At 41.6% G+C, this 14,104-nt stretch overlaps 1 protein-coding gene across 1 annotated transcript; it reads right to left on the bottom strand.

The window, feature by feature from the left end:
- Nucleotides 1–278: 278 nt before the first annotated feature.
- On the bottom strand, nt 279–12,062 carry smarcal1 (SWI/SNF related, matrix associated, actin dependent regulator of chromatin, subfamily a-like 1). Its single transcript, XM_041950951.1, has 17 exons — nt 11,301–12,062; nt 10,847–11,198; nt 9,962–10,012; nt 9,562–9,822; nt 9,410–9,460; nt 9,126–9,309; nt 8,729–8,879; nt 7,195–7,356; nt 6,943–7,008; nt 5,243–5,383; nt 4,168–4,386; nt 3,106–3,176; nt 2,849–2,951; nt 2,300–2,482; nt 1,115–1,215; nt 797–893; nt 279–659 (listed from the first exon to the last, which is right to left on the bottom strand). Exons 1-17 carry the CDS (start codon nt 11,664–11,666, stop codon nt 465–467), a joined length of 2,754 nt encoding a protein of 917 aa, XP_041806885.1. The 5' UTR covers nt 11,667–12,062; the 3' UTR covers nt 279–464.
- Between the last annotated feature and the right edge of the window lie 2,042 nt (nt 12,063–14,104).

Raw genomic sequence — 14,104 nt, forward strand, 5'->3', positions numbered from 1 at the left:
TACAATCAATTTAAACTGCTATAATGCTGTGACAATATCAATAAGAGTAATTAGATTTGGATGCTTTTCCTTGACGGTGACAGAATGTCTTAACAATTGAGGATTAAATCAGATGTGTGCTGGTGGATCAGCTGCAACTGGGTATGTATGAACTCAACTTTTTTTTCCCAGGTAAAACCAGAGTAACTGTTTTAGGAAACCTGAACATTACATCCCATTACCATGGTAACCAGTCAGGTTTAAATTTCAGAGGGATTCTAAAACAACCCTGAGTCAGACATTTATTTATTTTCTGTTTTTCGCAAAAAAAAAGGTGTTATTTTTACATTGATTAAAAAAACTGCAGCATGTATTAATACGTTCATATCAGTCATGATAGGCTGAAAAACTAGAAACTGGGGCTTGTTCCAGTGAGCAAAACAAAGTGACATTAATATGAAATGTCAACATGGAAAGTTTCTGAGTCATCTGCTGAAATAGTCTTTGATGCTCCTTTTGCTGGGGCTTTGTTCGACCATGCCATGGTGTTTACCAGAGCTGTTTTCAGGTGGGCTGTCCTCCCACTCGTTTGCAGCCTCCAGCAAGATGGCTTCATCCATGTCGTCATCCGCATTGAAAGATCTCTGGAACATCTCCATGATGCTCCTCTGGTTAGGGTCCTGAACAAATCCAAATAATCAGGTAACATCACTGACTCTGCAGACGCATTTTTGAGCTCTCATGTAAATGCTGTTGAATTTAGAAACTGTAGACAGGATTATACATTATGTTTATTATATACTGATGCAGACTTTACCTTGGAGTGAAAGCTGGCGTTCACTGCGTTGTCTGAGAGGTTTGACTCAGACAGACCCACTTGCTCCAAGATGTTCATTTTTTCCTGGATCATTGGCCTGCATCAATGCACAGATGAATTATAATAATTGACCAGATCCAGTCCAATTTACTGCTTGTCACAATATGTATATCACACAACCCGCATTAACTTGACCCCCTGCTGCTTCAGTTTTGGCTCAGTGGCAGACAGTAGTGGAACACTGATTAATACAGGAGGTAAGAGACTTTAAAACAGTGTGATTATTAATGTAATTGGGTCATACTGACTGTCACATACCACAGGTGATCATCAGCAGATCCCTTGGCAACCAGGTAGTGAATGTTCACATTGCTGGTTTGTCCAATACGGTGCACCCTATCCTCTGCCTGAATGAGAACCTGTAGAAAAAAAGCACAGCAAAAATTGAATTTTCTTAGTATTACCAAATGCTCTTGCCTTCATTCAGCAGCAGTGACCCCTAAAGGTCGACAACTGCTTGAGAAAAATATCATTAAAATTTTAAGTCGTTATTCAGCCTTATAATTCAGCTGCCAACCGCTGAGATTAAAGCACTATTAAGATTCCTCCTGGAACTGAAGCTGTAGTTACTGGCACAGAGGTCGGCTTGAGTACAGGAATCAGTTCATAATGAATTTCGCTTTTTTTTTGCAGAATCGTCTCCCTTCACTCCTCAATTTTAGAATGACCCATTTGCCTGTGCTGCGATCTGTGTCACATCTTTGTCACTGCTACCTCTCCTAGCTAAGACTGCCGGCATGAAGAGGGAGTGGGAGTTTGGACAGCTTCCTCTGACATACATAGGGTGGACTTATTTCCCACAGAAAATTGGCGTTTTTGGGCAATGGCTGCCAAAAAAAGTGAAATTCTTTCTCAGTTTAAATGTATGAACAAGGACAGCACTATCCTCCATTGTTCCTTCTCCTCCTACCTTGAAGCAGGGATACAAACTTTTTGACATTTCACTACTGCGAGACTGCGGGTGCGCAGCCCTGATGTTGGCCATTAGAGGGTAGATAACCGTTAAAACACACTGACAGATACAAAATACACTGTACTAATAGTGAATAGGCTAACATGTTAGCAAAACTGTGCCAGTTAATTATAAGACTCAGGGCAAAATTTGTATTAATTCAGAGTCATGTGTCTGGCCACCTGAAGAATGGAAGTCTTCTTCACTCATGTTATGCTCTCTTTGAGCCTCTTCCAACTGGATTTTTAGATGTTTTTCTTCCGTGTGTTGTTTAGTGTTGGCAAGTATCTTAAAATGGGTTGACAAGAATCAGCTACCAAGAAGATTTCACCAAGGAGTGTCTATTGGAAAACTAAAAGTGAGCTAAAAGAGGCTAAAAGAAATGGGTTGGGCTGAAACTAAAACTGAATACTGCAACCACTGCACTGTTCCTAATAAAGTAATCGCATTGAGTACACTGTAATTTGCAGTGGTATCTTTCCACGGCTTACCCCGGGGTTCCAGAAAAGTTCAGCAAAGACCACCAGGTCAGCAGAGTGCAGGGTGAGTCCCATATTAGCCGCGGTGATAGACAGTACAGCCACGCAGGTGTTGGTGGAGTACTGAAACTTCTCACACAGCTGCTGCCGTTCAGCTGACGGAGTGGTCCCGTCAATACGGATGTAATCGACATTCTGCAGGAGAAATTACAGAAGATCTTATCTGCTGCGTCGTTTTCAACACAATCACCCGACAACTATCCATTAAACGTGGGTTAGGGTCAGGGTCAGTACAAATCAGCAAACTAATTTAACAACCCCTCCTTTTAAAATGTACGATACTGATCATTCATAGAGAAGTAGTACTAAGCTGAAATGTGCTCAGCGCTGCCCACGCTTGTTCCCTACAGACACTGATAAGAGTTGACCTAAGGGTTGGCTTCAACTCCCACGAAAGAGCTGGTCTGGTTGAAAAAGTCAAAATGCTCTCTTTCATGTCAAAATTATATTTCTTCGCGTGTGAGGCTTGTGCCCAGCGTGGTATCTGTACATCTTACTCACCTTTTTTCCCAGTTCGTTGGTAACATGATCCAGGACTAACTTATGATGGGCAAACACTAGAAACTTCTCCCTCCCACCCTCCAGCAAGTCTGTGATGTACTCCCTGCCAGTGACAGAAAATAAGTGATCTCAAATCCAGTGCAATCACAATGGTCTGACAAAAGATTCTGATTCATTTTACATTTTAATCTCAGTGCTCATCAAATTTAAGCTGATTCGACTTACTGATCCCCTGCCATTAGAGGGTCTGTACTTACATAATGGCTTGCAGCTTGGCTTCAGCTGTGTGGTTATAAAAGATGAGGAGGGCTTCCTTCTCTTCCTTTTTCTGAAAAAGAGATAAGGAACAGCGGCAAGATAAGAACTGACACAAGACTCTGTTTGATGCTTTGATAAGACCGCCATTACTCTGAGGAGCAGCGTGATTATGAACAATCAAGCTCAGCAACTCACTCCCATCAGAGAGTAGAAGAACTCTTACAATAAAGCTCCCTGGAGTATTCTGGGTCAGTTTAAAAGCACTTGTGTGCGTTTGAGGCCTGAAAGGACTCCCTCATGTGAAGAGGACAGAACCAATACAGCTCACTTTCTTGGGATAAATGTCTTCTTAACTATGATGCCTTCTTAATCACACAGACTCCACTTAAAGTTGAACATTCTGTTGCATTTTATTTTTAGGAAACAGGTGACCTTGAGGAATGTAGAGGGATCTATAAACCTCTATTATATATTATATTCTATATAATTTAAGTGAAACATCAAGCTTTAAATCTAGCTTTAGATTTAGATTAGTCATTTAGATCTGTTTGACTTGATACAGGGTCCCAGCCCAACCTCTGTTCCTAGTTATCTATATGTACAATGAACAGGTACTATGTTTTTATGGACCACATTTAATCTGCTGGTCATCAAATCTGTATTTTGGATACGTACACGTTTGGGAATAATTTGCCATTTTCCAACTTTGGCATTTAAAAATGATCTGGTGGAGAGATGAATTATGAAGAAACTTTCATGGCACCACTCAATCCAACGGGATCTTACAGTTTTCGGTATTTATTGCAACAGAATGTCACAGTGGCTCTTCTGAAAAAAACTGTGACGCAACTGGCCAAATTTTTTATTTCATTTCTTCTAGCACGACCATTTTTTGAGAAATATTTAGTAAAGAAATAAGAAAATATTGATTCATTGCATTAATTCCAAAGACAGCAAGACTGTAAATGCCTGCAGGGACTGGCTTCTTAAAGTTTGTGAATTCTTATGTAAAAAAAACATTTCTAGTTTTTCCAGGACTGTAGGAAATGTTTGTGACTTACATTGGAACTCCCCTTGGTCAACTGCTTGGCAGCAGCTGACAGAGCGGCTTTTGTGCGGGTGTTGATACCATCTATGGTCACTGTGACGACCTTGCGTTGTTTAGCGGGAAGCTGGGAGAGGACGTCGGACTTGAGGCGGCGCAACATCAGACATTCCTCCAGCAACAGCTTCAACTCACCGAGGTTAGATGAGCCTGAGTAGTCCCACCCCCATGTCATCTGGGGAGGAGGGGGATAGAGAAGGATAAAGAGGAGAGGAAATTAGGAAAACAATAGAGGATGGTAGGAAGGAGGCATGGCGAGACAAAGACATGACGTAAATTTGACAGAAAAACCTCAAGAGCAGGCAGCCTTGGACTGTTAAATGTCAAGGTTCTTTTTAATCACACACTGGGATTAGTTTTAATGCCAGTCAAGCCAGAGACTAACGAGAAGACTGAAAAGTTCACTTTCAGTCACAGGACTGAAACATCTGTCACAACTGTTACAGCTCCAGCTGGTCTGAGCCTCTATCGGGATGCAAAAGCCACGTTATGCAAATTCCATGGTGATAAAGCCAAATTTTACAGAGCAGTGCAAAATCTCCACAATCTTTAAAATGAGTCATCATGACCAAATTAAGGATGTAATTGGCCTTTAAATCATGAAGCGTGTTCCCTACTTGAACCCGCTAAAATTAATCAAAGAGATTAAGTGGAAACAGTAGAGCAACAAAAGCAGATGAAATAAATAGAGACAAAAAAAGACAGTCAAGGAATCTTTTGACACCATAAAACCTCTTCAGTTCATGTACGCACTGTTCACTGACGTACGCTGGCTTTAAAGCACACTGATTTCACCTTTATTATCCTATTGTTGTGAGCAGACCTGCAAAATATTCCCACCTTCCATTTACTGGACATCCCCTTCAATGAACTGCAGACTAGAAAATGCGAGGCAGAAAAATAGCTCTTTGCTAATCCCACTCCTAAAGTCCTTGAAGTTCTCTGAGGTGTGCTGGAATTACAGCCAATAACAACTCGACAGTATTAAGCATCACACTTGGACAGACGAGGCGTCTTAGGACTTAAGCTACCTGTTTGGCATCGCAGTAGCGCATCCCAAACTCATGGAAGCGAGGGAAGAGTGTGGGTCTGACTGCCAGGATCTGGGTGTAGAGCTCAGAGGGTCTGGACATGGCAGGGGTCCCAGACAGAAGAATCACTCTCTTCGCTGCCTGAGGATGAAAAAACAAGCCTGATCAGAGCACTGCTGTGGGAGTCTAGGTGACAGAGCAAGAAATGAAATCAAGCCATGAGCCAAATGCTTCAGCTGGTCTGTGAATCTATGTTACCAGCAGGGTTCCCCTTATCCGGTAATTACTGTGTTTTTTTTTTACTGGGAGAATCTGTTGAAGTCTAACATATTTAAATCTCTGTGCTCATAATGTTAAATGTGAAAATATTCTGGCGCTACACGCTGCTTTCCCTCGCTGCCTCTCTGATGTCCACCCTCCCTCTCGCTCCTCTCCCAATATTTTCACGTCTATCTTGGTGAAATAAGGTTTTAATTCAACCACACCAGAACGGGTGATTGTTGGAACAGCAGAGAGATGAACCAAGATGATTTTAGCCTTATTTCATTTCTGTCGACTTTGAATGAAGCGCGTTTTACGATGATAAAATTAGTTTCTGTAAATGGAGTCTGGCAAGAGATCGCAGCTGTTTATGGTTAAACAAAAAGAGTCTTACTCTTTAACAGAAATATCTATCTGTAGGGATCCTTTCCATAATGTTGTCAAATACTCAGAATAACAACCTGAGTGGCTAATACATTGTTAGTGGACGTACAGGGACAGTGCGCAAACGCCCGGTGGGATTGTGGCTGCCAGCTGCAGCGTTCTCGCTCAATACTGGAAAAACATGTCGTCCCCATTAGTCACTTAGACACAAAAAGGTGGGGAAAACAGGGTCCATAAACACGGATAATATTTGACAAGAGTTTCTCCTATTTGTCCGGGACACTGAAACCCTGCTCTTATTCTATAAATCTACAAAACAATGATGTTCTCTGTAATACTGTGATGCAGAGGACCCTGTAGATCCGGTGGGCATGAGATGGTTATTTAGCATTTTTGGAAACTCGCGTCATGCAGCGCTGATTTCACGGATTGAAATATAAGGCCCTCCGAGGGGGCACCCCTCTGCCAAGGCTGATCTATTCTCCAACTTACTGTTCCCACCACCACAATCCTGGTACGGTGCATGCTGGCTCACTGGCACGGCTCATCGGAACAATTGATGGAACTGAGCCATTGTTAACGAAATTTGCCTGATGCTGTGCTTTTTCTGTTGTGACAAGTCAAAATGTCTGCTCTGAAAAAGATTTTACAAAACTGACCCTTTTTTAAGTTATAGCTAAAAAACATAATAATGGAAGAGTTCCCAGGTCTGGCCTGCTGTGAAAATCTAATCAAATGTTCATCTGGCCCGAGGTCTATCTGAAGGCTAATTTTATGTAAATCTGGATCTTGTTCCAGGAGTTTTAATAAGTTTCTGGATAATTTTACTTGCAAAAACCTGGAACACCCTCAAATCTGATTTGTGACTTAAAGGACTGTAACGGAAACCTTTCCAGGATTTCTTTGATCTGCTTCTTTGGATATTTTTGGGATATCCTGCTGAGGGCCAGGTAACGCCACTAACAAGTGAAAATATAACCTCTTTGATGTATGCTACAAAAATTATTCATCCAAATAAAACATTAAACGGAAGAGAGAAGAAGAAGAAGCAGCACCTTCAGCAAAGGCAATGCTGCTTTGCAACGAGCCGTCTTCATGTTCTTCAGAAAGTGAGACTCGTCCTGCACAGAATGACAAAACCATGCATTTTGTGTATGACATACAAAAACTGCATTTAAGGGCACAATAATATACACATAATTAATGACTCTATTGACCGGCATGAATAAGGATTTAGGAACCAAGAGTTGAGCATATATTTTGAATAGTCATTTCTAATTACTGTACAGTTCAACCACACAGCTTACCATGATGAGAACTCTGAAGGGGCTTCCTGGCTGCTGCCGGTCCATCCTGCTCAGGAGGTCGTAACTGATGATGCTGACCAAACCCGACCGCAGGTTGTCTTTGGCCTTCACCACTACGTTGATGCTGTCAGGATTCAGGGAGGGGAGCCAGCGTCTGAGGGCCTGCAGGCATAGATACTTGCAGTGTGAAACAAACCTCCTCAGAATAACAGTGCTGTTTTCAGGCTGTGCTTTTCCCCTGCCACTGCAAATAAGACAAGTCTCTGAAATTTGTAATGAACAACTTTCAGTGACAATGTTGTGACTGACAGCTGGTTCGAACGTTGCTAATCACTAGTAATTAATCCTAACTTCTATTCAGTGTTCCAATTTAGAAACAACCAATTGTGGTTTGAAAAAATGCCCGCTGTGGCCCAAATGTTTCTGACAATTCACTCTCTATTTACCTGTCAGCCTGGCTTACACTCACCAAGTTATAACTCCCATGCTTTGCAGTAGATCTGGCCAAATGCACGAGGCTAGCAGTGCAGATAAGAGCCAGGCCAGACAGAGTAAGAGTCCTTTAATGGGGACAACATCCTGTGACTAAACTCCCCTCTGCGATTCCAACTGATTGGGGGACTGCGTTTGATCCAAGATATCTATTTAGAGAACAGACTGTCTTGTCTTGTCAATAGACAGAAGGCTGAGTAAAGCTCTTCTGAAAATGTTCTGCTATTGCAGCCTGGTTGATGCTGCTGTGAGTTAAGCAGAGAATAAGATGCTACAGGACAGAAAAAGGGACACCCGAGGTGAACTCGAAATTACAGAGCCTTGAAATTGTAGAAGGAAAACAGAGGCAACTGGGCACTAAACATTTCAATGATTGCCAAGTGTAGGGATGTCAATGTGGCCAAGTGGCCTCAGACGTGTACCATATAGCTACAGGTCTCAGGTTCACGTCAACGAGAGACCTTTGCGGTATTTCATCCCGTCTTTCTCACACATGTCCAGTCTACCTTTCTACTGTATTAATCAAAGAAAAAACCCAACAGATCATCTAAAACAATATGCAAAGGGTAAAAAAAATATACAGTTCAAGCTTTAATGTCAGGTGTAGCAGACCTTTATAAATAACAGAATGCAACAAAGCAGCCAAACAAAAACTGTATTAGCATCTTCTTCATAAATCAGTGTTTCACAATTCAAATTATCATCTAAACCCATGAGACGATGAAATGGAAGCATGACATTTAATACTGCCACCCTAGTGAAGATAAAGTACCTAACAGAGTGCAAGCAGTCCTTGGGGAACAATATTAACATTCCTCAAATGCAGAGAGCTTTAAGCAGGAACCAGCATTATAAAGTGTAGGACAGAGCTTTTGTCAAAAGGGGACTAGAAGGATATTCTTAAGTGAGTGCCTGCTGACTTAATGCAGACTGATAATGACACCCTTAAATGGAAACAAAGTGATAAACTCTAACACCTACTAAGTAATGAGCCATTTTTCTTCTGGGCACAAAACTTTAATGAACTGCTGGATGCTTTTACCTCAGCCCAGGTGAATCGCACAGAGGAGGGAGCCACCACCAGCAAGGGCCACTCAGTCCTGTAGTAGGCTGCTATACAGATGGCCTGCACAGTCTTCCCCAGGCCCATGTCATCAGCCAGGAGGAGGCGGCCTTGTTTAGACACTGCAAAACTACAGGGACACAAAGACACAAGAAAATGAAAAGCTACAGCAGGGCAGTGAGTGGAAGTCACGCTGTTCCCTTTTAATCTATAAAAGTTGAAATCACAGAGTAATGGCACACAAATATTGACTTACTATGATATCTCTTCATTTGCAGAAGACTGAGCAAATTATAGATAAATAGCTGTCTCCTGGTATTGAGTTATTGGCTACTCCATGCAGAGAGAGCACTAATGGCTGTTCAAAGGCACCTACTTGACTCCCTCCCTCTGGAAGGGCATGAGACTGTGGGTGAGCGAGGGGTCGATGCTGGAGAGGTCTGCCTCAGGGACGTCTAAAGACCTGGCTTCAGTCCCGTCAAACCTGGCAGAGAAAGCCTGGACTATTGCCCTGGGCAGAGGCTCCACCTCCACTGCTGCTATCCCACTGAGGAGATCCACTGGGTGTGGAACACAGCACGGTCAGACAAGATGTCAAATGTAACAGAGACAAACAGGAGTACACAGATAAAGCGGCTAAATAAAGCAAACGTTACTCACTGAGTCTCTTGTAATCCTCAAGTGAAAAGCTCCACTTTCTTGTTTTCATGTCTGCCGCACACAGACAAAACAAACATCAGAACCCGTAAAATGCAAATAATAAAAAAACGATAAAGGCAGAAAGAATCTTAATTGCATAATCTGACTGCTACCATAGTTCTTCGTTGGCATTTGCTTGAACGCCGCAATGACGTCGACATTATACCCGACGTCAACCTCAAACTTTGTCTGAGAGACCAGGATGCACTGGCCCTGCACAATGGCTCCAGGCTTGTGCCAGTCGTTACACAGCTTCAGTAGCGCTCCCAGTGCTGCGCCGTCACGAGCTCGACTGGTGGCCGCCGCAACATCCACTGCGTCCATTCCCGGCAAAGGCCTCAAAGACACGGAGGCGATAGCAGCTGCTTCCTCCACTGCAACACAGAGTGAAGACAGAGGAGCTGCAGTAGCCCGGAAAAAGACGAATACTCTGTTGTGCCTTTAATTTAGGCTACTTTGGAAGAAAAAAAAAAAGGAGTGGTGTTCCTATTTATATTTCCCTAATGTTCATACTTAGATGTTGATAGTCCTCCAGACTGAAGTTCCACATCTTTGTGGCAGGGTCTGAGGACGAACAGAATATTTCATTATTCAGGGAAGGACAGCACAGACACACAGGTCAACACACAAAATCAGACATATGGCACAGAATAACCACACTTTGGAATTAGTCTTTTTGGATTTTCTGTGTAGAAAATCGACACCGGTAAGGAAGAAGGATTTGTGTGCCTGGCTTCTTCTACAGAGGAGAGCTCTGGAGCTTTGACTAGAAGATAGCAGATTCCGGTGCTGTTGTTGCGGTGAGGTCAGCCATTCATTACTTGTTTGGCCTTGCAGGTTATCATGTTTATGTGCACAGATGCATTGTTTCACAAATGCTGGTATTATTTGAAAATTGCAATGCCTGCTGCTACTGAACACAATACAGTATGTCAGTTATCAAAAGCTATTGAGGATTGATAAACAGACCTACCTGACACACAATGGTGAAGACTGTTTACTCTTGTTTACTCTTGGTAATAAAATGTACACATGAAATCATTCAATACCTTAAAAAAAAAGTATGCTGCCAGTTTCCGGTGTGCTGTTATTCTTAAATATTGTGTTTAAATTCCAGCGCAGTTTTGAATGTATGATGCTGCCCAAGTATTTTTACATCCCTGTTGTTCCTGAAAATGTACTGACACTGGTAGGACGTAGACAATATTTAAACAAAAGAAAATGTTGCTGAGTTGTGTTTATATATGCTTGTGATTTAATCCACTGTTTCCCACAGGTTGATAATGCATTTGTGGTGGTTACCGCAAGAGTGGCAAAGGATGTGGGGCTGCAAAACCAAAATCATTGAGCATCAAGACTCAGTGGCAAAACAGCATCGTTGCACTGGCAGATACTTACCATAGTTCTTTGAAGGGATGGATTTGAAAACTGCAATAAGCCCTGCATGGTAGCCCACTTCTACTCTGAAGCGGTCCTCTGTATGAGGTACACATTTTCCTCTTACAGAGATGGCAGGCTTTTTTGCAGGTACAACACTCAGAGTTGATGAGTTTGAGGGAAGCTGTGCCACAGGACTTTGTGCAGGTTTATTAGTTTGCTTGTAGAAAAAGCCAACTGCACCACCTGAGCTGGTGGAGGTGAGGTTAGGTTTGGGATGAGCAGGCTTCACACCAAAGCTTCCTGCGCTAGTCAAGACGGGGCTGCTCACGTGTTGATTCCTTGTCTGAGGAAGCGGGTCGATGAGTTGCATCTACAAGGACAGACGTTACTGGGACTTAGGAAATACTTTAAGTTATTTTTTTCTTCCAAACAAATAGTCATAAATGACTTAACATTACAGCACAAATCTGACCTGTCTCGAAGAAGCAGAGGCACACGGATTACCCTGGATGATTTGGTTGCCAGTGCCAGATAAATGCTGATGCTTTGGGCCTTGGTTTTGGTCACAGAAGCTCTGGGAGTCTTTTGTGATGGGTGGAACAAACCGTTTAGGTGCAAAAGATGAGCTGGGTGTCTCTCTGTGATGAGAGAGGGTAGCAGGATCTGAGTTACCGTTCTGTTTCGAGGGCTGTAACTGCACTGAACTACCGCTGAAGCCTACAGAGGTCTGCTTATTGCTGCTGGTAGTCTGTCCAAGTCTTTGGGCTCTTCTCTCCAAAGCCCTCCGTCTGTTTTCCTCAATCTTCCGCTGTTGCTCTGCAGTCAGCTGATTAGACATGACGATGAACTTTGTTGCAACTAGCGCTAGCTCGTTACTTTGGTCATTTACAAATTCAGATGATAATCGGTCACACTCCGGGCTAGCCAAAACATCTAGTTACCTACAAACAAGTGATCAAAGTAAACCCATCTGGACTATCAATACAGTTATGACCGCTATCTTAAAGGTTTGGAAACTTGCGCTTCAGCATCCCCTGCTAACGGTAGCAGCTAACGTTGCTAGCGTGGGCGGCAACAGTTAAACGACAAAATGCAGCCACAGTGGTGTTAGACATATGTCAGCATTCATTCGTGGAAGAGTAGATTACCAATAGGCTGATCTAAAGAGGGGAAACACTGTAAGATTAGTACGAACGACGCAGGACGAAACATCTAACGTTAGTTCACAATTTGTTGTCAGTATCTGGCGCGCAGGAAGTGACGTGGAAAAACAAGCAGGCACGTGGAGGTGGTGGTTGCTTAGTGATGGGGAGGCGTGGTTAAAAAGATAACCAATATGAACGATAAGACGCAAGCTAGCAGCTCAATTCCTGCTTTGTTGCGTTGAGAAAATCCGCCTCTATGATACCTGGCCAAATATGTTTGATATGTTAGATTGAAGGAAAAGTAAACAACTATTTCATAATAAAGAAGGTAAAGTGACTGCTAGCTGGATTTAACCTCATATCCAACCGTCTTTCTGATAAAGTTTACGCTACTCTAAAGTAGCTAAGTAACGTTAACGTGGAAACCTGTAAACCGAGTATTACATTGTACTCAGAAAGACAAGTTTTGCTGTTAGCAGTGGTGGAATGTAAGAAAAATAGATTCAGATAGCTGCTTTACTCAAGTGAAATTTCAATGTAACCTAATGGTACTTTACTTTTTTGTGATCTAGCGTTACATTTTGTGCTACTTTTTCATCACTAGCTTTTACTCCACTGTGTAGCCACATTTATCTGACAGCTATAGATATTAGTTACTTCGCAGATGACAAATTTGCACACTAACTAAACAGAATTATCACAAAATATAATATGATACATTGTTGTTGATTAAACCAGTTGTTACCTAACGTAGTGGTATATAAAGTAGTTAGCTAAATGCTACTTACAGGTTGAGGCATCAGTATTATCATTTTAATAATGTATACACATATAATGATAAGGGGTGATTTTTCTGCATATCTAGTACTTTCACTTTGATACCTTAAGTACATTTTTCTGACAATAGTCCTGTACTTAACTGACTTAAGCAGGATTGTGAATCGAATACTTTTACTCAGTATTTTTAGACTATAGTATTGCTAGTTTTCCTTACTGTAACTAAATTATTTATTTTGGTAATTGATGAATTGGTTTCAGTAGTCAAAATTCTCTGCTTCCAGCTTTTTAAATGTTGAATATTTTCTTGTTTCTTTACTCCTCTATGAGAGCAAAGTAAATATCTTGGGTTGTGTACAAAACAAGACATTTGAGGATGTCATCATGGCTTTGAGAAACACGGGTGGAGGTTTTTCACCGACATTTTATAGACTTAACTAAGTAACTAATTGAGAAAATAATCAACAGTTTAATCATCAGTTAAAATAATTGTTAGCTGCAGCCCCAAAATGATCTGAATACTCATTCCATCACAGCTCTTAGCCGATAATTCTAGTTTGTGTCTAATGTGCTTTCTGTAAGCTAAGCCTAAAATGATCAGCTACCTTGGCTGGCTTAGTTTTAGTAGCTATTAATTCAGGCACTACTTTCCACCTAAGATGGGATGTAAGAGCAATCACTGACAATTACCTGCCAGAATAGAAAACCAGCAGGAATGAGTGCTACAAGTTTAATGTGTCACTTCACTGTTGGCAATCCATTAAATGCTCACCCCATGGCCACTAGCTGACCGCAGTCTTACATAAATTCTGACAAAGAAAAAATGAAAGCAGCATGTTTCATATGGCTGAGTCTGTCCAGCCACAGGTGTATTCATTTCAATTACTCAATCAAGAAACAGCTGGCCTGACCAGCCAGTTAAGTGCTGACCCCTGTGTCTCTTTTCTGTCCAGCTTCGCTCAAATTGATCATTTTTTTCTTTCTTATCTATCAGATGTCTCCAAAGTGAGTATCATTCATCAGTGGTAAAAGTTAACTAAGCTCATTTACTCTTTTGTATATATAAAAAAAGTTTTGAGGTACTTGTACTATACTTGAGTATTTCATATTATTTATCTGACAACTATAGTTACTAATTATTTTGTCTAATCAATTTGATTGACTGTCTTCAGCTTTGGGAAATTGTGGTGGGCATTATTGACTATTTTCTTCCATTTAGAGATGAAATGAAAAATAGATAATTAGGAAATCGATCAGCCTCAAATATTGCAGATTTGTCAATTATGAAAATAATAATTAGTTGCAGCCCTGCTGCTTTTATCCAAGTCAAGAGTTTTTTAGTAGTTCTTCCATG

The sequence above is a fragment of the Chelmon rostratus genome, chromosome 13, assembly GCF_017976325.1.
Source record: "Chelmon rostratus isolate fCheRos1 chromosome 13, fCheRos1.pri, whole genome shotgun sequence".
In the NCBI taxonomy this organism is placed as follows: Eukaryota; Metazoa; Chordata; class Actinopteri; order Chaetodontiformes; family Chaetodontidae; genus Chelmon; species Chelmon rostratus.